This window comes from Balaenoptera ricei, chromosome 11, assembly GCF_028023285.1.
Source record: "Balaenoptera ricei isolate mBalRic1 chromosome 11, mBalRic1.hap2, whole genome shotgun sequence".
In the NCBI taxonomy this organism is placed as follows: Eukaryota; Metazoa; Chordata; class Mammalia; order Artiodactyla; family Balaenopteridae; genus Balaenoptera; species Balaenoptera ricei.
The window spans coordinates 86602965-86628095 of record NC_082649.1 but is presented as its reverse complement, the minus strand read 5'-3'; the positions used below and the strand labels follow the sequence as shown (position 1 = coordinate 86628095).

Sequence of the window (25131 nt, the reverse complement as noted above, 5' to 3'; positions counted from 1 at the left end):
CATTGCTTCTGCAATTACTTCTAGCCCAAACAGAAATTTTCTATTTCCCTGACTTTCAGTACACACTTTAATTTCTTTCCCAAGAAATACAGTTGAACTTCTAATTTTTGTCCTAATTTTGGTGATTTTTTCCTGTTGAAAAAAATTATTCTCTCTAAGTTAATGTCAAGAACTATGTATAACATCCCAAATTTAGTTTCACGAGTTCCTTATTTAATTCCAAAATAGTTTTCTCTGCAGAAGATGTGATACCACTTTTTATGTGTTTCTCCTTTTAGCTTATGCTACTTTATAATACTTCGGGTACAAAGTCAAATAACACCGCAAAAGAAGGAATCTGGGGAAATTACTGTTAGCATTCCATCTATAAAAGATGGAAGATGTCAGTAACATTCACCCAAAAATTGTGACTCATTTCAGATGTCAGAATTCTGGGTTGAACAGACTGGGTTCTGAAATGTGTGTTTGTCAGATGATTTTCTAATGAGTAACAGATAGTTCCCAGTGGGGAATGAAAAAAATAAAATAAAAATATAAACAGAGATTATAGAATTAAAATAACTTTATGAATGGCAGTTTAACTTCTCCATAAAATTCTCTCAGTACAAGCCCAGTGTCTCCAAATGGTTGCTTAATGTAGCACACCACTTAGATTCAAAATGCTATACTTAAAAGTGTCGAGAAATTAAAAAGAGAATCATATACCACTTGGCTGTATACTGTATTCTCCGCATGTTCTTATATTCCAGTAACCTCTATCCAACTTTTTTTTTGTTACTGAATTACTTTGTGCAAAAGCCATTTACATTACATGCAGCCTGACTAGGTGTGATAATTTGAACTGATTGTCAATTAATTCTGTAGTAAATAGCTGCTGTAATCTCTATACTCATCAAAGTTTTGTTATCTATCAGCTCTGCCTGAAATGCTCTTTAATGTAGGGGATACAGCAGCTGTAACTAAAGAGGCAGGATTCCCTAAGTGTGCAAGAAGGTAGTCTTGCTTTGCAGAGACTGCTTAGGTATGTCTGTAAAGCGATGTTATTTGCAAGGCTTGATTTCAGGTAGGTGACACATCATGGGATTTAGAGTGAAGAGGGTTTTGCTGATGTGCAGTCCCCATAGTGAGGAAGCAGAGATAAAAGCTAAGAACAAATTGGAGAAAATGTTGAATAATATAAAGAGACAGGGACAAGAGCAAAGCTTTTGGAATCCAAACGGCCTGGGTTCAAATCCCAGCTCTCTACCATTTACTAACAAGGAAGCCTCAGGGAACTTATCTAAATAAACTAAGCCTTGGTTACACTCATTCATCTGTTAACTTGGGGTACCAATTTATACATTTCCCATCTGTCCTGGGAGGCTGACAGTATCTACCTCCTAGAGTCTTTGTGATGCTTAAATTAAATAAGGTTCATAGTGGTAACACAGAACTTGACATACAAGGTATATAACTCTGTGTGCTGTGTGTGTGTGTGTGTGTGTGTATGCATGTATAAAGCAGTGGTTTGATATTCAAAATTGGTGATTTTGCCCCATGGAGGAAATGTGGCAATATCCACAGACCTTTTTGTTTGTCATGTCCTAGGGCAACTGGTGTTACTGGCAACAAGTAGGTAGAGGACATGCATGATGCTAAACACCCTACAATCTCCCTGTGACAAAGAATTATCTGGCCCAAAATACCAGTTCTTCTCTAAGTACTGAAGGCATAATTTGAATGACTATTTGCGATTAAAGCTGGTTACTTGACACTTTGATATCCAAGCAAGAAAAATAAACTATTATTTTTGTCATCATCATCATCATCATCATCATCATTATCATCACTATATCATTAATTCGGTGAATCTCTCTTGGGTTAAAGGAACCCAAGAGTTTCCCAATCTGTTGAACTAATTCTATCTATTCAATATTACATTAACTGCTATCAACAATAGATGTTTTTCTGAACCCCTATTTCTGCCAATCCCTCTTAAGGTGAATCAAACTGCAACCAAGAGATTTAAAGCTAGCAGCCTAAGAGGTAGGGAATAAAAATTAAACACTGTTGAAAGCCGAGGCTGTTTGGAGGCTCAGAAAGCAACAAAAACGGCCTGAGACAATACAATTGTGCGTGCAATACTGTCAGCTCCCCTGCCAGTTAGGAGCCTTTGGAGAGCAACTGTCTCATGATTAGCTTCTGAAAATCACTGATGTATGTATCAGTGGGCTGTCCTCTCCTTTCTCCACTCTCAAAAGCAGAAGGCCTCTGTGGCAGTGGTTCCCAAACTTTTCTGCATGTTGGAATCACTGAGGGAGCTTCAAAAATCCCTCACGGGCTGTGATCTAATCTGTTGAGGGGGAGGAGGGATTGCCTGAGCTTTAAAAAAATTCCAAATTTTTAGAAGGTTTCCTAGATGATTCTCCTCTGTAGACACGTCTACCACTGTCCTAGGTGGCAGGATCAAGCAGAGATTTCCATCTACCTCAAACTAAGAAGCAATTTCCGGAAGGACAATGAAAATGGACTTGGCAAGAATGTATTTCTTGCACGGAGCTGCCTAAGCGCAGTAAAATTAAACCAGGTTGCCAACTGTTTTATTGATTTCAGTCACTCAGTGAGCGTCACTGAGTCAGGCACTGGGCTAGTGGTGGAAAAGGCAATTCTCCAGGAGGCACCTTCACTATCTCCCAGTAGTGCCGCCAAATCACCAGGACTGACGCTTGTTTAGGGCTGAGGAAGTCCCTGGGCATCATCCTGGATGCAGGTTTGAGAATACCTTCTGTTAACTCTTCTCTCCATCTTAGGACGATTTAATTGGTGTAGGTAAGCTATACAGTGCCTGCATCACTACCCCGTCTGGATGTCTCTGAAAGCCAGGGACCATGCCTGTCTTCGTCAGCACTCAATCCCCAGTTTCCAGAACAGTGCTTGTTATATAACAGACCCTCAATTATTCTGCAGGAACCAGTAAATGAGTATGGGAGTTCTGAAATACACGAAGCACCTAGGTCTTTTCAGCCTTCTCTGTGCCTCTCCAAACCAGAATCTCAGTCAAGGACTTTGCTCTAGGTTCCCTGCCAGGTGGTTATATGGAAATAAAAGCCTGTTCCCAAGGAGTACACCCCAAAAGCCACAAAGACTATCACCTTCATAGACACCTAACAAATGGCAAGGCAGAGAAAAGACTGGCAAAGTAAGAGTCTTTAAGGGCAGATGTAGAAATGAGCTTATAGGATGGTTATGTGTGACCACTTTTCTTATACAGGGGACGAAACTAAGGTTTGTAGACACAAAGAAATAAAACAACTTGATTGAGATCATATACATTACTGTCCAGCATTTAAGACCCTTCTACTACTTCTGAGATCCATAAAACATTATGACAATAAGCTGACAACATTCTATGAGATTTTGTTAATCCTAGTGAATGAATGCCTTGATTCTCCCCACCCATCACTATAAAAACCACTGTGTTTTTGAAATAAGTGGTACAAATGACTGTGATAGGTGAAACTTGAAATATGGGTAAAATTTTATAATTATTGAACTTTTATTCTTACATATAGTTTCATTCAAGATAATCCTGTCCAATAATGCTTCATGCTTCTAAATAAGATTTTAATCTTATAAAAGTCTAGAATGTGAATTTTTCTGCAAACGTCCCTTCTTGGATCGTGAGGTCATGTCAACTATAAGCGAGTCTGTGTATGTGTGTTTTCTTTTTTCATCTAGATACGCAACTCACAAACGAAAAGCAGGCAGAAGAGAAAGCCATTAATACCATCGTTATAAATTCAGTATCCGAATTCAAAATCACAGATGGACCAGCCAAGGAAACCCCCAGTGAGAAAAAACTGTCAGAATCCAGCATATCCCTGTCCTCCCTTGAAGAATGCCAAACGAAATTTTCCTACCTCCAAACTCATACTTCAGTTCATCCAAGAGACACTGATGGTATGTTTCTCACAATCAACCCATCTCTAAATAAAGCTCCCCAAACCCCAGCCCCTGGAAAACCATCATATATGCTGTTAGAAAAAAAAGTCTTTATGAATATTAACCAGGAAGGCTTCAATTTGAAAACGCTGATGAATGACACATGTCAAGGTCACCTTGCAATTATGAGGTGCTTGGCAGGTTGTTTGCTCTCAAAGCTGGGAGTTTGAGGCAAAGTGTTTTAAATAGCCGGAGTGAGGTAAAATCATTCTTGCTATGGAGCTATGAAGTAGACTAAAAAATAGCCAATTTTTTTCTCTTCTTGCATCTGGGACTATTCAATCCGCGACTCTAGGCTGAGAGGAGACGAAGACAGGGTGGAATAGCATTGCAAAGCTGGAAAAGTATAAATATAGACTGCAATAAAATACAAGGACGCTTACACCAGCAGCCTGTGGAAAAGGGTTGGTTCCTCTAGGTAACATCACCTTCTAGGCATTCGAATCAGTGCAAAGCTACACCAAACCACCTCTATATATGACATAAGAGGCATGTTGCACTTGCAAAACCAATTTCAAATTGAATTGATGCTAAATGATCAGCACAGTCAAGTTCAAGGCCATAGACTCCACACCAAGACATATGGAATTTTACTCATGTTAACTTTGCACTGACCTTCATAGGAGACATAAACCATTCAGGAATTGTGTAATGTTCCATACTGACATTTGCATTTAAAGAAACCTTGAAGTTTCTCACAGGAAAACATAAAAAGGTACAGTTTCTGGTCTATATTTAAATTCATATTTACTTTTTCAAAGTAAGATAAAAAAAGTGAAATAAACTTTGTATAACAGGAACTTTGAAATCACATCAGTTTAATTCCTGGCTCTGAAATTTATTCACTGTATAAGACTGGATTAAGTTTTTTACCATCTCTAAATCTCAGACTCAGTTATATAATGGAGCTAGTAACACGCAATTGGGTGTTTTGAAGATCAAATGAAATAACATGGGTAAAACATCCAGTACAGAACCTGTCACAGAACAGATGTTCGACTTTTGCTTTTATTATGAGTATGGTTTTAAAAAGTAAGGGGAGAGATTTCTAACACACGTTATGTATGATCTCGTGAAAACATTGCCATGGAGGCTTTAGACTAGAAGACACAATTGCCTGCAGTTGCCAGGAGACAATGCGAATAAGGAAGTACCTCCAGATGTGTGATAGGGATGGGTGAGGACTGGGGCAAGGAGAAGTACACTGCCTCCACTCCGCTCCAGCTAATTGTTGCCAGAAGGAAAAAGAGGTTCAGACCTGCCAGAGCTACAGTGTTATAGGAAATCTCCCAATTTTTAAGTGTTGGCAATAGTTCTATTTCTTTTACGAAGCCCCAGACACTCCCGACAATACACAGCTTTCAGCTAACTTTGGCCGATAGGGTGCCAGGTATGACCTTGAGTCCAAGATGATGTCCAAGTTTCTGGTTTTGTTAGAGCTTGATGCTAATCAAGAAAACAGGCAACAGAGGCGAGTTCTCTGCATTTTGGCAATAGAGAATTTTATCAGATCGTGTCAGGGATGCATGGATTTTACTTGTAATGGATCTTGGTTGCAATGATCCCAGAATTACGAATTACCATTATATGTATCCACACAATACAGGAGAGTGGTGCCCCTCCGGAACCACTCTGATCTGTCTCATCAGGTATCTTGGCAGAATGAGAAAGACCAATGCAGCTAGCATGATACCTGAACCCTTGTATTCTCAGGGAAGACCAAAATGACTACTCCATTAAAGTGGAAACACATACTCAGGAGCCTCATGTAGGAAAAGAACCAACTACTCTTTCTTCAAAAGAGCAAAGGAGATTCATGAAGACCATTGAATTAGACTGTTTTCTTAGGGCCTGGACAGAGGCTACTATGACCCAGAAAATTCCAGTATTAAGCGGACAGCACAGGTAATCGCTCATCCTTCATTTCCCACATTGTAAAAAAAAAAAAAAAAAAAAAATCCCCCCACTGAGGTAAGAGTTTTTGGTACCTGGTTAAAAAGGAGAGTAAAACACCTAGACTAGGGCCCACAGATAGTGCTAAGAACCTCTCATTATCCTAGATAGCAAACATCAAGGAAATAAAGAGTTAAGTCAGACTCATTGCATTTTAGGAAAATTTTGATAGTAATTAATTTAAGGATGCAGAAATTGAGAGCTGGGGTCACTGTTCATACTGAGATAAATACAGAAATATCTTTCAGGAACAGCAGGGGAAACAGAAGGGAAAAGAGAAGATTGCATCCACTTTTATGTAGTTTGTGGTTAATTTATTTTCAAATATATAAATGAGTGCATAGGAATGGATGCTTAATTGCTAATATCTATTATTTATATACATTGCCCCACTTAAAACAGGATGGAGAAGCCTCACACATGCAGATTTTGTAAAATGTGTTACATCCATTAGCACAGTTCATGGTGTGTGCTCTGATGGGAATTTAAAATGATCTTTACTGCACATCACACACTGTGTACTGCGACATTACTTTATTATTAAATTGTGCCTCATCCTGTGTGGTCCCTTTCCTGAAGAAAATGGAAAAAGTCCAGAGCACTATCTGTGTCTCTGCTTCTGCTTCTATGTTCGGATTGCAAAAGCATCCCCGTGGATGATAAAACCAGGGATACACATGATATGAGAAAACAGCCTCTTTAAAAAGAATCCTGAGAATATACCTAATTGATGTATAATTTTGAATTTGAGATGTCTCATCCAGGTGGAAGGGGAAAATCATAAATACAAGATACCTCAAAAGAACAGTCTTAATTACACCACGGACTACTGAATAAAATGATTACATTTTCTACACTGTAAATTTCATACAATTAGATGCAATAGTGTCATCTTATAAAATGTTTCAATTTTATAATTATTTCAGTTCATTTGCTCAGAAAAAATCATAAGCAAAAATTTACTAAGTATCACCCAAATCTAGTCATTCTAGTTCTAAAGAACTGACTTGAATGTTAGTTGTGCTTGTCTGAACTTAAATAGATCTTGACATATTTAAGTAGCTATTAAAATTGATAACATCAGGGATGATACCCCAGCTAGAGAAAGGCAGTCACACTTTATTTATTCCTATTCTGTATTACAGACATTTTTTTAAAGAACTAAATGTCGGGGGAGTGGGAACCAATTTTTATACTTTTTTGGTTTATTTATTTATTTATTTATTTATTTGGCTGCGTTGGGTCTTTGTTGCTGCGCGCGGGCTTTCTCTAGTTGCGGAGAGTGGGGCTACTCTTGGTTGCGGTGTGCGGGCTTCTCATTGTGGCGGCTTCTCTTGTTGCGGAGCACAGGCTCTAGGTGCGCAAGCTTCAGTAGTTGCAGAACGCGGGCTCAGTAGTTGTGGCTCATGGGCTCTAGAGCGCAGGCTCAGTAGTTGTGGCGCACGGGCTTAGTTGCTCCGCGGCATGTGGGAACTTCCCAGACCAGGGCTCAAACCCGTGTCCCCTGCATTGGCAGGCAGATTCTTAATCACTGCACCACCAGGGAAGTCCCAATTTTTATACTCTTTGACCAAAAACTTTTAGTGACCCGTTGGAGCCAGTGTGTCATGAATCTTGTTATTATGCCAAATTCTCTCAGGGACAGCACATTAACCATTAACGTATGAGAATACTGGGGGTGGACCAGGTTCATCTTGTCTTTTTTTTTCTTACTTTGTTTTGGGGGGAGAGGAAGGGAGACTGTTGTTTATCTGGGGTCACTTCTGGAAGAGCCATGTTCTTGCCACTTTGGAAAATGATTCCCAAAGATGCAGGAAGCATGTTTCTGGAGTTGAGGAATGTGCCAGGGACCAGAGAGGGCAGCTACAGCTACCTCTTGTTCCTCCCTCCTCCTGATCCCAGGGAATCATGGTGGCAAGAACACTGAAAGCTGGAAAGACAAACTCAGGGATTACAGGACCGTGAACATGGGGCCGACCTCAGGTATATTAGTGGAAACTCCTTCGCACTGTTACCTTTTCCACTATAATTAAACACGATCCATTCTTATGAGGCAGATTCTTCTTCTCTCTATTACCCCCTTTTTTGTTCTTTTTTAAATTGAAGTATACTTGATTTACAATATTGCGTTAGTTTCAGGTATACAGCATAGTGATTCAGTATTTTTGTAGACTATATCCCATTATAGGTTATTACAAGTTAATGGGTATAATTCCCTATGCTGTACATTATATTCTTGTTGCTTATCTATTTTATACATAGTAGTTTGTATCTGTGAAGCCCATACCTCTAATTTGTGGCCCCCTTCCATCTCCCCTTTGGTAACCACATTAAGATGAGGTATACATATACAATGGAATATTACTCAGCCATAAAAAAGAATGAAATACTGCCACTTGCAGCAACGTGGATGATATTAGAGAATATTCTGCTTAGTGAAGTAAATCAGACAGAGAAAGACAAACACTATATGATAGAATTCATGTGTGGAATCTAAAAATAATACAAATGAATGTATATACAAAACAGAAACAGATTCTCCCTCTTAAGTAGCCACTATCCAGTTAACATTTAGCACCTTTAGAAGTTGCAGTGGTCCTTCAGGGTCGTAAGGATATCACTTAGCACGTTATAGCCTCCACATCCTCAATGTACCCTAGGGGTGTAAAGAGGAAATGTAATCAACTTAAGAGAGGGTTTTTATCATGGCTTCTTGCTAAAAGGCAAATACCACTTCCAGCTGAATGGCCTGCAGGTCTTGGATACATCTTAAACCTCCTTTAATCCAGGTTTAAGGAAGGAAGAAGTAGGAAATGAGATGGGTACTCTGACAGCAGCAACTAGAGCCTATGCCATGATGCCAGGCAGTCCAATAAAAGAAATTTAATACTTGGGAATGTGTTACAAAGGTATAGGGAGAGGTGAAAAGCTACGTGAGGAAATTACCGACAACAGGAAAGCTCTGCCACCTCTTCCCTTGGTCTCTCTAGGGCACTAGTAAATCACTACTACTGGCATTAGCTCATTGGCCACTAGTAACTAACTATTAGTAGACAGACCACTAGTAAGTGGCATTAGCAGAAGTCACAAAGAGAAGGACATTCGGAAAAAGATAAAACCAAAGGGAAGATACAAAGCAGAGAGAAGGAAGGAGATATACCCCAGGCTTTCCTTTCTCCCACCCTCCCATTTCCTATAGCTGCCTCCTATTGGCTGGAGCTAGCCAGAAGCCACCTGGCAGACCTGCAAAACACACCTTACCAGTCTTGGGAATACAGAGGGGAGCAGGATGAGAGGGGAATGGAAGGGAAAACAGGTCACCAGGAGGCCTAGAGCATCTGGCGCCAGGCTTGAACGTGACAGAAGAAAGCGTGTGTGTTATGAAGGGCAGGTCAGCTTCAGAGTTAAGGGCTCTGGAGGAGACAATCTAGGTTCACATGACAGCCCCACCACTTCCTGTATTTCTTAAATTCTCTGAGCCACAGTTTCCTCATCTATAGAACAGTAGTAGTACTCAACTGAGAGTTATCTCAAGACCCATGTGAGATGTATGTAAAGTGTACAGGACTGCAAATTTGCTTTACACAAACCAGCTGACACATCTAACAATGAGAAAGAGAGCACAGATTTTGGATCCAGAGTTAGATTAATTCCTTGCTCCATCACCATACAGGTGAAAGTTTTAGGACAGTCAGTGACAATCCCTAAGCCTTAGTCCTTACATCTAAAAAGTGGGGACCATGTTGTTTATCTCTTACTGTTCATTTATTCATTCATTCAACAAGAGATAAGCCATTCTTGTAACTCAGGTTTTAGTCGGGGGGGGGGGTGGGAAACTAATCAATAAACTAATTAGTTTACTATCCTGCGGTCAGTGCTATGAAGAAAAAAACAAAGCAGGGTGCTATGAGAGTTTCTGCAAGGATGTGATTTACAGGGAAGGTGTTTTAAGCTAAAGACCCAAAGGCTGAGTAGGAGTTAGGTAAAGTTGTGAGGGGAGAGTGTGCAACACAGGCCAGAGACAGAGCATGTACAAAGGCCCTGAGCTAGGTGCATCCCAGGAACTGAAATTTAACCAGTTTGGCTGGAGTGCAGTGAGTAAGGAGGCCACTAGAACTGGAAGGCAGAGAAACAGGCAGGAACCTGATCACACAGGAGCTTGCAGGCTATGGCAAGGATTTAGGACTTGACTCTAAAGGGAGAGTGAGATGTTCTAATTAATGATTAACAGTATCGCAGGGGCTGATGAGTTTGAGGTGGGCTCGTGTGGAAGCAGTGTCAGGACAGGAGGCTGTTTCTGTTGACCTGAGGATGGCTGATGGTGGCTACAGCTAGGATGGTGGATAGAGGTTGATGGATTTCAAATAGGAATTTGAGAGAGCATCAGCAGAACTCAGGAAAGAACTGGCTGGGAAGGGTATGATGAGGAAAAGGAAAATGACAAGAATGAGTCCCAGATTTGTGCCAATTCATCTGCGTGTTCAGGAGCCACTCACAAGAGAAAACGAGGGAAGAGACAGGTTTGTGGGATGCGGGAAAGAGGGACACCCATGACGTAATGCGGCCTTGGTAAGTGTGAGATGTTCTGAGCACAGAGCAGAAGAGATGGGAAGCAGGCAGCTGGATGCAGGGATGATGCTTTGGATGGGCCGAGAGGAGTACTAATCATAGGCTATGACTCTGAACATCAAGTTTATTAAATATTAAAGTCCCAAGGAATACTGCAGGCAAAGGAAAATATACCCATTCAGGAGAATGGAAAGTCCAACTCTCTTTTCAAACAGTGCGTCAATTTTCCTCTGAACTGCTTACGTTACTTTTGTGCAAACATAAACTGGCCATATGCAAAACAGTTTAGCCTGCTCATGTAGAATTATTTAATGTGTCTTTTAGGAACAGTGTGGAACACACTTGAAAGTGGGGAAAAAATCTGTTTTCAATTCATTAATGTTGCCGTGTTTCTCTAGGCAAGAGGCTCTGCCTTTTACAACCAAATAAAAAGGACTGACTTATAAACAGAAAAAAATGGGCTCTATTCTCAAGCACAAAACAGAGAGGTGGAAGGAAACAAATGCCAACTTGACCAAAGGATTAGGTCAACATATATATTTTTTTATAAATAAAATCTATAGTATATATCAGTAGCGGAGACCTCCGGAGTCTGCCAACTTGAGGAGACGTTGGCAAGAGGATTTGAACCAAACGGTTATATGCCCACAGGAAATTATAAGGCCATCTTACAAACAGGTTTTCACACTCTGATAGGAAACACCAGCTCCCATCCCCACAGAATACCCTACACCCAACCTGACTTACTTCCAAGCCAAACTTTCAGTCTCGCACCTACAAAGGACAGCACCTAGTGGGAAAATCATTTTTATATGGTCATGGACCTGAGTAAGTCTCTGAGTCTCTAGCCTAAAAGATCAGGGAGCATTTGCTTGGAATATTTTCTCCTGAGAACTTCTTCTTTGCCAGGGGCTGCTGTAGCAGCAGTCTTGGAATTGCAAAAAACGTGACGAGGTTTTATGCCTGAAATCTTTGACCACCAACACGCCCTCTTCAGAAATGCATACGCAGAATAGAGTCTATGTATTGCACTCACTCACTCCTGAATTTCTGTGGGAGATTTATAGTGATTTATGAGATACGGGTGAGTTGGCCACATGCTAGAAACTGGCTCTGAGTGAACAAAAATACACCCAGTCTGGCAAATAGATGAGTACACACACCACAGACATATTATGGAATAGTCCACCTAAACTACAAATACTGAGTAATGGCCACAGCACCTGCAACAATATATGGCAATTAAAGTGGTCATAAAAGTCATGGTGTGGTTCTTTACCACTGTCTTATGGGGAAGAAAGAAATGGAGGGTGAGAAGCAGGGGGAGGGGGAGGAACACAGGGATGAAGGGAGATTTCTGTTTACCTATATGCAGAACTCACTTTAGACCTTTATAGATGTTTATAAAAGAGATAAGAATGGTTTTCTTTAAAATATTTGTTCCCTTTCAGAGCAAGTTTCCACGTTCTCCCTTCTCTTAAACACTAAGAAGTATATGAATAAGAAAAGAAAAATGTTTTCTGGAAAACATTGTTTGAAATCAATGAAGGGAGCTCTAAGAACACTTAGATCGCTCTGACAGATGAGGCAAAGAGCGAAATCTCTCCTACAGGCTTGTACAGTTACAGTCAACTGAAGTCTGAAAACCAAAGGTTATTAACATTCTTAATGGGGGAAAAATAGATTACAAAAAGTCTAATGTTAATTAATTGATAAGCCCATCAGGAGGAAGGAATTTTTCTCCAATTCATGCTAGAATGTTACTTTCAACCATCAAGTCTTCAGGATGCTGATTTTAATTAATTAGATGCTATATCACGTGAACACTTACCTACCCTTTTTCAAAACCCTCACATGTTTTTGAGACTTTCTTAACTAAAAAAAGAAAGAAAGGAAGGAAGGAAGGATGGAAGGAAGGAAGAAAGGAAGGGAGGGAGGGAGGAAGGAAGGAAGGAAGGGAGAGAAAGAAAGAAAGGAGGGAGGGAGGGAGGGAAGGAAGGAAAAAGAAAGAAAAAGAAAGGAAGGAAACAGAAACTAGCAAACAGAATCCAGCAGCACATTAAAAGGATCATACACCAGGATCAAGTGGGATTTATCCCAGAATGCAAGGATTCTTCCATAAACACAAATCAATCAATGTGATAAACCATATTAACAAATTGAAGGAGAAAAACCATATGATCATCTCAACAGATGCAGAAAAAGCTTTTGACAAAATTCAACACCCATTTATGATAAAAACTCTCCAGAAAGTAGGCATAGAGGAAACTTACCTCAACATAATAAAGGCCATATATGACAAACCCACAGCCAACATCATTCTCAATGGTGATAAACTGAAACCATTTCCACTAAGATCAGGAACAAGACAAGGTTGTCCAATCTCACCACTGTTATTCAAGATAGTTTTGCAAGTTTTAGCCACAGCAATCAGAGACAAAAAAGAAATAAAAGGAATCCAAATTGGAAAAGAAGAAGCAAAGCTGTCACTGTTTGCAGATGATGTGATACCATACACAGAGACTCCTAAAGATGCTACCAGAAAACTACTAGAGCTAATCAATGAATCTGGTAAAGTAGCAGGATACAAAATTAATGCACAGAAATCTCTTGCATTCCTATACACTTCTGGATGAAAAATGTGAAAGAGAAATTAAGGAAACACTCCCATTTACCACTGCAACAAAAAGAATAAAATACCTAGGAATAAAACTACCTAAGGAGACAAAGGACCTGTATGCAGAAAACTATAAGACACTGATGAAAGAAATTAAAGATGATACAAACAAATGGAGAGATATATGATGTTCTGGGATTGGAAGAATCAACACTGTAAAAATGACTATACTACCCAAAGCAATCTACAGATTCAATGCAATCCCTATCAAACTACCAATGGCATTTTTCACAGAACTAGAACAAAAAATTTCACAATTTGTATGGAGACACAAAAGGCCCCTAATAGCCAAAGCAATCTTGAGAAAGAAAAATGGAGCTGGAGGAATCAGGCTCCCTGACTTCAGACTATACTACAAAGCTACAGTAATCAAGACAGTATGGTACTGGCACAAAAACAGAAGTACAGATCAATGCAACAGGATAGAAAGCCCAGAGATAAACCCACGCACCTATGGTCACCTCATCTTTGATAAAGGAGGCAAGAGTATACAGACAGCCTCTTCAATAAGTGGTGCTGGGAAAACTGGACAGCTACATGTAAAAGAATGAAATTAGAACACTCCCTAACACCATACACAAAAATAAACTCAAAATGGATTAAAGACCTAAATGTAAGGCCAGAGACTATCAAACTCCTAGAGGAAAACATAGGCAGAACACTCTATGACATAAATCACAGCAAGATCCTTTTTGACCCACCTCCTAGAGAAATGGAACTAAAAACAAAAATAAACAAATGGGACCTAATGAAACTTAAAATCTTTTGCACAGCAAAGGAAACTATAAACAAGACCAAAAGACAACCCTCAGTATGGGAGAAAATATTTGCAAACAAAGCAACTGACATAGGATTAATCTCCAAAATATACAAGCAGCTCATGCAGCTCAATATCTAAAAAACAAACAATCCAATCCAAAAATGGGCAGAAGACCTAAATAGACATTTCTCCAAAGAAGATATACAGATTGCCAACAAACACATGAAAGGATGCTCAACATCACTAATCATTAGAGAAATGCAAATCTAAACTACAATGAGGTATCACCTCACACCAGTCAGAATGGCCATCATCGAAAGGTCTACAGACAATAAATGCTGGAGAGGGTGCGGAGAAAAGGGAACCCTCTTGCACTGTTGGCGGGAATGTAAATTGATACAGCCACTATGGAGAACAGTATGGAGGCTCCCTAAAAAACTAAAAATAGAACTACCATATGACCCAGCAATCTCACTACTGGGCATATACCCTGAGAAAACCGTAATTCAGGAAGAGTCACGTACCACAATGTTCATTGCAGCACTATTTACAATAGACAGGACGTGGAAGCAACCTAAGTGTCCATCGACAGATGAATGGATAAAGAAGATGTGGCACATATATACAATGGAATATTACTCAGCCGTACAAGGAAACCAAAACTGAGTTATTTGTAGTCAGGTGGATGGACCTAGAATCTGTCATACATAGTGAAGTAAGTCAGAAGGAGAAAAACAAATACCGTAGGCTAACACATATATATGGAATCTAAAAGAAAAAAAAAAAAAAAGTCCTGAAGAACCTAGTGGCAGGAGAGGAATAAAGATACAGATATAGAGAATGGACTTGAGGACACGGGGAGGGGGAAGGGTAAGCTGGGACGAAGTGAGAGAGTGGCATGGACATATATACACTACCAAATGTAAAATAGATAGCTAGTGGGAAGTAGCCACATAGCACAGGGAGATCAGCTCGGTGCTTTGTGACCACCTAGAGGGGTGGGATAGGGAGGGTGGGGGGGAGACGCAAGAGGGAGGGGATATGGGGATATATGTATATGTACAGCTGATTCATTTTGTTATACAGCAGAAACTAACACCACAATGTAAAGCAATTATACTCCAATAAAGATGTTAAAAATAAGAAAGGAAGGAAGGAAGGGAGGGAGGGAGGAAGGAAGGAAGGAAGGAAGATGTTAAGAAGTTATAATTTTAACAAGAGAACTGCTACATCTTCTAACTAATTCCCTTTATGGAAACAAAAAATACAATAATCTATAACCCATCACAGCTGTTTGGCTAGAACTACCAATTACCTTCAATGCCTTAGAGATACTTTTCACATTTTTACAAGTATGCATAGTAAATTTTTAAACCAATTTTCTTAAAGAGGACTGATAAGATTTATACCATTTTAGGTGTATACGATGCCATATTTCATTTAACTTGATATAAAATCAAGGCTTTACATAACTGGAGGAAAAAGAAGACAGGGATTAAAAATAAAATACAACCCGAAACAACTATGATTATTTTAAAAATCATTTATGTTAGGTTTTGAAATGTGCTTTTCACTCACATTTGAATATGGGTGTGGCAGATTTACTGGAATCCACACCAAACAAATAAGAAAGCCTTGTGATGAGAAGCCAGAAATGTGTATGATCTCTCATTGTCCCCAAATCTAATTGCTGCTGCAAGCTCCCTACACTTGGGGAGGACGCTCTGTTTTTCAGACCATTGCAAGGTTTCCAGATAGGCAGCTAATTGTGCGGCTTCCCAGCACCTCCGCAGGCAACGTAAATAAAGGAGTTTAGAAAAGTGACAGCACTTTAAATAACCAGATCACGTGGAATCAATAGGAAATGCTCAGGAAGTTAATGAAACAATTAATTAAGTAGAGTGAGTACTGGATGGGGGAGGGGGAGCTTGAGAGAATAACTGGTGTACATCGCCCCTAATACGGATAAATAATTAAGAGTTGGCTATAAAGTTATCAAGCACACCACTGCACACGCCTCCTCTTCATATGCGCCCCCAGATGGGCCACCTGTAATTGTCTTTCTTCTTCTTTAAACAGAGGACTGTGCCTCCCTCATCCTCACCTGTCTGTTTTGCCAGTTTTTGGATTGTCTCCTGATGCTCCCGGATACGTGTGAAACGGTGTGTACCAATTTGTGCTGCCCCTCTCACAGGTATCGCCACACCTCAGATGAAAGCCACTCCCGGAATGACTGCAACTGCAACTGTGACATAGACTTCAGCCTTTTTGAATCTTGCCAGGAGACCAGTGAGTGTCTGGAGCTGGCCATGGAGATTTCAGAAATCTGTTACCACTAGCGCGACAAAGGAAACACGTTCCGGCAGACCCTTTGGCCCCCCGGGGGAAACTCCATTACAATGAGACTGTGATTTCTATGCGCTGAAATGTAAGGACTGTATACATTTCTTGGATGCTCCAGACCATTTTATTCTGCACCTGTCTGGGAAAAAGCTAGTATTGTCAACTCAATGGCCTTATTCCAAATTTCCCAACCGCATGGCTCACTGAAAATTCAGATCTTGATCACATGTGATGAACAAATCTTAAATACCTCTTAAATGCCATAGGTACAAGATGTTTCTTAACTGTAAAACAGCATGTGAAACCATTCTGTTATTGCACTCATTGGCTTGCATCATGGATTCAACTTCATTCACAAATTCAGGACAAATTAGCACATTCTTTTAGAACTGACATACATTAGCTTGTCCTTCTAATGGACTCATGTATAAACATTATGCATTGTTGGTTATTATTAATAATGCATTGTATAACATCATTTTGCAATTAAAAATTTATTTGTACAGTCTCTTAAAATTCACTTATATGTTCTGTTTAGGTAGGACAGGGAATTAAATGAATTAGAAACCGTGTTCCTGTAATTACTACACATGTCTCCAAGACATATCCAGGGAATTTTGAATATGATGTACTTCGAGAGAGTACTGTAGTTCTAGACTGTATTATTATATGTCTATGACTATATCATAACAGGTTATGCATGTTCTTAATTTGTTACAGAAAGGCTTTTCTTTATTCTAATGAGCAGAAGTGGGAATTATGTGCAAGTTTCAAGAAAATGACCCCAGATCATCCATTTGTCATTTTCCTCATTTCTGTTTGTCAGGTACAATAGGCAGCAGGATATTAAAACAGAACCAGTTCATTTTACTGAACGACGAGTTGTGTAGGCACCTGAAAGAAATACACGTGCAGGTACTTATTCAGCACTAAGTTTCCTAATACAGCATGTGCTTCAGAAACCATATATTTTTTTTCTATTTCTGATAATTCAACTGATTCATAATTATGTTGAGCACTTCCTCATACTTACAAAAAATTTTTTAAAGATGTGATACAAACGTAGAAAGTGACTTCCAACTCAAACGAATTAAAACAATTTGGGCAGGTTGAAGTGACTTTGGAATTTTCTTTACTTTCTGTAGGCATGGCGTTGCTCACAAACATGTGCTTAAATATTCCCATGGACATCTTCACTGAATATAAAAAAGCACACTATATCAATAACCGAACAAAGAACACAAAAGTAAAATGGAGAGGGAACGTTTTATGATTTAGGCAAACAACAACAATAAATTCCAAAATACCTGTCTTTGCCTGACTTAGGTAATTTTGGACAAAAGCTACACTTGTTTTGTTTCTCTAGTCAACTAGCACATTCTTCTACTCTGCAGTAACTTCCTCAAAACGCTGAAAACTCTTAATCTTTTGCAAATATTTTTAAGCTTCCCATCAAAAGGCATTGAGCTGCTCTTGTCTTGTTCCTGATAGCACAGACCGTCCACGGTTAATGCAGGCTTCATCCCTGTTTGACTATCATGTTTTCCACAAAGTACAGAGCATGTGATTGCCCACCCCTTATGAAACGCTTTGGTCTCAGTGCTTTTCAGAAGCTCAGAGACAACTCTATTCTCTATGCATAGAACTTGTAGATGTTTATGAGCGAAAAATGTAAACACTTAAGAAGGGGACTTAGAGCTGTTCTTACCCGGTATTTTCATTTTTCATAAGAGAAAATAGAGGACCCCAAGAACTGACTTATCCAAGACCGTACAGTGATTTAATGGCAGTGTCGGGAACTCGAACCGGTGGTCTAATTTTCTAACGACACTGTACCACCCCAGGATTCTCCACTTCTTAGTCCAGCTCTACACAGCGGTACAGCTACTTCAACTGTTCAAATATTAAACTACTACTAGACTGGCTCATAAACAGTTGCTACCGTGAACCTCCTTAGGGCTTCCCCCTGTACCCCCAGCCACCTGGCCCCTCTCCAAGCACCCACCCACCTCCCCCTGATCCAGCCACTCAAGGAGGAACACCTGGACCTGTAGGAGGTCTCTGGAATCCTGTCCCAATAATATGGTACCTGGTGTCATTGATCAGGCCATGTCATATCGGAGTTATTTACCTTGACCATCATCCCCTTATTCTTTCTAGTCTACATACCCTCAAATTGGGCAAAGATGGTCCATTTCAAATGTGAACTGAACGCTTGTCAATTAGAGACGTTAAGAATTGTCAGGTCTTATTTTATACTGTGGTCAGAATACTACAAGATCTTTCTGTGGCCTCTCTTACCACAGTTTGTTAACTTATTCCTCACTTTCAGAATTCACCATGCTCCATGCTCTAACAGAAAGGATCGGTTATACAAAGTGTGCAATTTCTTTTCTTTATCACCAATAATAAAACATCATCCTTTTTGCAAACATGAATGGCTCTTTCAATTGAATTCTTACACAATAAAATATACGCAGCTGGGAAAATGCAATTGCAGAGGTAAGACAGATGAAAAAGGAATGTGGTTATTGATTAAATACAAATATCAGAATCTGAGAAGGCTCAGATTCTTTTTTCTGCAATGATGAAGGCCGGTGATCACAAATAAAGATACTGTTGTTCTTTAAGGTGGGCTTTTAAGGGAAAAGAATATTCTGATTTAAGGAAGCACACTAGATAAGAGAGATCTGAGAACATACAACCTTTATAGGGATTCCAGAAGAGAAATGTTTTTTCCCACAGCAATATAACCAGATAAGTACATTGTCTTTGCTTTGCTCAATGTATTTTTATAAAACCACTGCTTCTCTAAAAGCCTACAAAATATGGAAAGCCATGAAAAAACGAAGTTACATTTAACTTGCTAATGAAATTTTCCCACTACATAAGCTGACAGGCCTAAAAAATTAATTATCAATGCTGGACAATCAAAGTTAATAAAGCAAAAGTCCCTTCAGTTTTTTCCAAAGAAGTAAGACAACACAGTCAGGGAAGCTTTACAAATAGGAAACATCACATGAAGGCATATCAGCATTTTTTCAAGGATAAATGTGAAGGTGGAAACGTTTGAAGGACAGAATTCATTATCCAATGCCTCCAAATTTCTCCCTCTACAAAATGAAGCAAAAGAATAATACATACACTTAAGAGAGGCACTTTGACTCTAAGAATTTTGCCCATCAAATGCTAAGTTCACCCAGGGTACACAAACTGATGACCTGTGATAAAATTATAAAATTTAAGTATTTGGTTTAATAGTTTGTTGGGTGTTCTTTGAAAAAGATATCTGAGTTAAAACCTGAAGAGCTGCCATATAGAGCCTCATGTGAGCTGTTTAGAAAGGCAGAGTGAATAAAGAATAATTTTCCAGTGATCATAATCAACACTGGACCAAAACTGTATTAATGAGATCCTCTACGTATGTCTAGACAGCTCCTTACATTACTGTGAAGGAGTCCAGAATGCGGGGAGGGATGAAAACGGGGGAAGGGACAGGACCTGTATCAGCATTGGATAAAAGTGCCACCTTCTGGCCTACCATCTTGATTGGATAAAAGTGCCACCTTCTGGCCTACCATCTTGATTGGATAGAAGTGCCACCTTCTGGCCTACCATCTTGATTGGATAAAAGTGCCACCTTCTGGTCTACCATCTTGACTGGATGAAAGTACCACCTTTATCCAGGTCTACCATCTTGATATGCTTCACAGCCTCGCTTTTGCCACTATCTCTAAAGCAGTGGTTCTCAATTATGGGTGATTTGGCAATCATTTGGCAATGTCTGGAGACATATTTGGTTGTCACAATGGAAAGAGGAAGGATGCAAGTAGCCTTTAGTGATTAAAAGCTAGGAATGCTAATAAACATCCTACAACACACAGGATAACCTCCCCAAAGAGCTCTGCAAGCCTCTCTATCAGTCTCAATGAACCATCACCAAACTGACCTTAAAAAAACTATTAGAAACAGACTTGCCAGGTAAAAGAGAGGATGCCCAGTTAACTTTAAATTTCAGATAAATAACAAAAATATTTTAGTATAAGCATGTCCCAAACATTGCATGGGACACACTTATACTATGAAATGATTCCTCGTTTATCTGAAATTCAAATTTAAGTGGTTGTCCTATATTTCTGTTTGCTAAGTCTAGCAGCCCTAGCTCAACAGACTCCACATTTTGAGAAGGAATGTGGGGAAATGATGATCCTTCAGCTCCCTCCCTGACTCCAGGAGAGGAATGGTTGTTGACCTCTTGGGTCAGAAGCCAGGACATTCACTGGGCCACATTTTACCTGGTGGTGTAATTTAGGTTGGGGAACCTGGTTTAAAGATCAGCTCTAAAACAGGACACTCTCATTTTCCCTCCTGTCTAAGGTTCCTGTCTTGGACTAAGCTGGTCATGTCACACCTCTGTTGGCAATTGAGGAAGCACCTTAGCCAAGAGTTATCTTGATTCAAGAAGTAGTAAGCAGAGGCCTTCACTTACACCTTCACATCTAAACCATATTTTCTGATTCAGTCTTGGCTAGAAAGACCTGCCCTGATTAGTGCTTGCACCGCTAGAAGGGAGCCTGTTGCCTGTCTAGCTGTTTTGCTTTCCATATAATCAATAGCTCCCTCTGCCAAAACTCAGTAAGGGAAAAAGGGTGAGTGGGAGGGTGACATTGAGGCATTTCTTAAACCTGGACTGCAATACCATCTACTAACACCTGAACTTCACCATGCACTCTTAGTATATAGTTAGGAGAAACCAGAGAGCCTGAAAGTGTTCCCTTTACTACATTATTCTTATTTATTTTACGGATGAGAAAAATATCAAATAGAAAATATTTGGGGGTGGGGGAAGAGGGGGAAGGATAGACTGGGAGTTTGGGATTGACACACTGCTATATTTAAAACACATAACCAACAAGGACCTACTGTTAAAAATAAATAAATAAATAAATGTTTAAAAAAAGAAAAGAAAATATTTGATTAAGTGCTTTATATACATTATCGCAATTCTCTAAACAGCCCTATGACACAGGTTCTACTAACATCCCTATTTTCCTAGGGAGAACAGAGACCTAAAGAAATTAAGTAACATGCCCAAGGTCCATACCAAGTAAGCAATTGTCACAAGGCTTGAACCCAGGTCTGTTCATTCCAAAGTTTATGCTTTTAATCACTAAGCCTAAAAGTTGTCCATATGAAAAATGACCAAATCAAAATAAAGTTCAAGTATTCACTTCTAAAGCAAAAGCAATCAGAAAAATATGACACTATTCAAAGAAACCCATTCGGTGATAGTAAATGTTTTCCAAGTTGTTATCCTGTGCAATGATGAGAATCTGGAACATCTTCAATATGCTTTTTTTTTTTTTAATATGCTTTTAAGATATGTACCCAATAAGTAATAAATGAATGTACTGCAATTTAATCTTTATGTGAATGCAAAGTGAATGTATTGCAATTTAATCTTTATGCCAGTAGCTGTGCCCCATTCATCTCTGGTTATGAAGGCTTACATTTTAGTGCTCCATTTTAGCAAAGCAACTTTGATCTCTACCTCCAGAGTCCATATCCTGTACACACACCCAGGCCAGCCCTCATCAGTATTCCATGAGGGCATGAATTGTTTTTAATCAGTCAACAACACTATGTCAACCAAATGCATTCTGATTCTGAGACCTTTTATCTCAAAAGCTATGCAGAAACCAAGGTCACGGTAACCTCTTTTATGGTTTATTGTTCCTCAAATGTACTTACAGTGAATTTACAAAGCCACAACTTACTTTGTGGATTCTGAGCTTTCACTAGGTTCAGCCCTCTCCAACATCCTCTTTGTTTCCTCTTTCAGCACTTTCTGCCTAAGGGTCTTCACTGAACATCAAGTTCCCGTAAATATTAAAAAAAAATAAGAATATCGAACAAGATTCTCCCAGCAGATAAGCTACTCATCATTTGTAATTGAGGCTCTTCAGAAAGCTGCATGAATGTTTCAAATCACGGCTGTACAGCTTTGTAATATGAGGTGCAGGCCCCTGCAATGGGGGAGGAAGGCAAGAAGGTAGGATTGTGCCAAAGCTGTCACTCCGCCATTGTTACAATCAAATATCTGCTCATGTGGCCAAGGCAGTAAACCACCTAGCTCAGGGGACAAGTCTGGGGAACTGCTCCTAGAGAGATAAGGCAGAGATAGGGATCTGAATGTTGAAGAAGGGCCTCAGCAGATCCACAGACCTCATGAAGTTACCTCCTAGCTCACCTTTTTGATGACTCTCATTCTTAGCAATAATACGCATAAATTCATGGTCTTGATCTACTAGTAACATTTTTACAATAATGTACTAGCCAGATATTAGAAATGATTTTGAGAATAAAAGTGTCTGTAGCACCAAAAATCATCCTGCATGCCACCAATGGTACTTATACTGGCAACAGTAGGTTCAATGAAAGCAAGAATGAGAGAAATTTGGTGACCGGTTGGGAGGTTATTGCCCAGCTCCAGGTAAGACTTAGTAGAGGCCTGGACTAGGTGCGTGGTTGGGAAGTGAGTGCTTGGAAAGGAGGAAGAGGCAAGGTTCATATCTAGAAAGGGCCTTGGATGTTCCTTTGTGATGTACTTAGGAGCAAATGAAAAGCCACTGAAGAACGGCAGGGAGTTACATGATTAAAGTGGTGTAGGAGGAAGATGGACCATGACACAATGTACAGGACAAATTAAAGCAAGGAGACACCAGAGACTGACAAAGAAGCCATTGCAATGAGGCATGGGGTGCTGAAGGCCTGAAATAGGATGGTGACAGGAAAAACAAGATGGAAGAGATGGATGGGAAAGAAATTAGAAAAGGACCATTAGTCCTTTCTCAAACTCTTCTCAGTTTAAGACTCAAATATTCCCTACTGTCTATCATGTCTATGAGTCATGAAGCCATTATTTTCATTAGGGAAGGAACCGGTTGGGGAGGGGAGAGTTTTATTCCACGTGGAAAGTCAAGGTGTATTTTTAGCTACATTAAGCCAGCCTTCTGCTGCTCAGCACACTGATGTAATTCCAACATAAAACATAATCTATAATATTCCAGGGGAACAAATCCAATTCTTGGTCATATAAATTTTCATATAAGTCCATCACAATTCATTCCCAAAACATCTCATTCTCTTTGAAAGCTGGAGCTGCAGCAAGTGATCAAAAAGAGTAGTTTAAAATTGCTCTGGAATTTCCAGAGATGCTAAATCTAGCCTGCCAACGGCACAGGACCAATCCCCCAAACTTTAAATCAGAGGTAAAGCATTTTATGTTTTAAAAGATATATTCCTCAAAGTTTATCACAGTGTATTAAAGTCAAATGTGAGTTATTACTTACCAAATCTGGAGCTGATGTCTCCTCTTTGATTGCCCTAGGTAGGCGAGAATAAGTATCTTCCAACCAACATATTTTTTACTTTTTCATCTGCCTCTTGCTATTTACAATAGAGTGAAAAATAATAGCCAAGGAGTGACTTTTCAGGGTTGGACGAAGTGCAAATCCCATCTGACTAGAGCCTAAACTGTATTCCAGGCCCCTGGCAAGTTCTGCCGCATGGGGAAGGATAATGGAAACTGACTTCTCAATAGCTGGATTGGTCCTGTAGGAATAATCAGTGAAAACTCATCTGATGAACTTTCAGCACATTTGCATTGGCTTAGAATCCAGTGTATATACTATTAGTCATGCTTGAAATTTAGTTCTCTCTGCCCTTGCTGGGGCTTTCTGCATGATGGAGACAGCTATGCCATGATCAGTATACCCTGTGAAAGCCCAGAGAGAGCAGAAATTTTATAACTAATACCACTGATGCAGAAAAAACATCCTTGTCAGTTTTTCTGGTGTTATCTGTTGCCAACATAGCAATTATGAGTAATTCAAGCTTCCTTCTAGGGGATGAGGGCGTTGGGAGGATGGAGGACATCCTTTGGTTTAAAGCGATCTTAGATCCTTTTCTGTAGGTGGGGTCAGAATATCACCTAGGCACTCAGAGGAGCATCCCAAAGGTTCACCGTCCCAAGGGCCCTCCCTTCTGGTCTCGGGGTGTTTGGGCTGTCAGGACACCCCTGCTCCAGAATGCCCAATTATAACGCAAGTATCTTCTATTAAATGACTTCAAGTAGCCATGTAACAGTAGATAAGAAGGTTGAGGTCTAAAGATAGACGTGGGTACCAGCCCTGTCTCCACTGCTTACTAGCTAAATGTATTGAATCAGTAACTAAACCTCTCTGAGTCTCACATCAGTAAAATGTGGCTATTAACACCTACCCCATGGGTCATTGTAAGGGGTAAAAAGAGATAATTCAGCAAAATCTTTAGTGTAGATTTAGTACGTATAGTACATTCATTAACATTTTCAGCTCTAATTATTATTAGCAGCACTACCCAGCTCATTTGTTCCCATAACACGAGAGATGTTTATGCTCTATTTCTGTAATAGCCCACATCACACCAATCTTTTGAGACTTAGCCATATGCCATCTTTTTCATTATTCCCTGGTTACTTATCCAGGAAATGAGCAGAGTATCTAATTCCCGTATGTCTTTATTTTTCCTTCTCTTATGATACAGTACCCTTTTCTCCCAAGATTAGGATAATACTCATTACAATAGATAACTTTAATAAGCACTTATTATGTGCCAAGCACCGTATGAATGGCCTTTCATGTATTATCTCATTGAATCTCCTCAACAAACTCTGAGGAATTTTACTGAAGAGGAAAGTGAGGCTTGCAGTATTTAAATAACTGTCTCATGCCAAGGGAACATGATGGCAGAGTGGAGATTTGAACTCAGGAGTCTGTGTGAATCCAAAGCTCATGTTGTTAGCCAC

The 25131-nt window shown here is 39.7% G+C and overlaps 1 protein-coding gene across 1 annotated transcript in view; it reads left to right on the top strand.

The window, feature by feature from the left end:
• MDFIC2 (MyoD family inhibitor domain containing 2) overlaps positions 1-16479 on the top strand; it is a 96491-nt gene extending 80012 nt beyond the window's left edge. The window contains exons 3-4 of the mRNA XM_059937708.1: positions 3718-3939; positions 16020-16479. Of these exons, the coding sequence (XP_059793691.1) occupies positions 3718-3939; positions 16020-16279 (482 nt within the window). The 3' untranslated portion in view covers positions 16280-16479. The remainder of the gene's footprint in view (positions 1-3717; positions 3940-16019) is intronic.
• The last annotated feature ends 8652 nt before the right edge of the window (positions 16480-25131 follow it).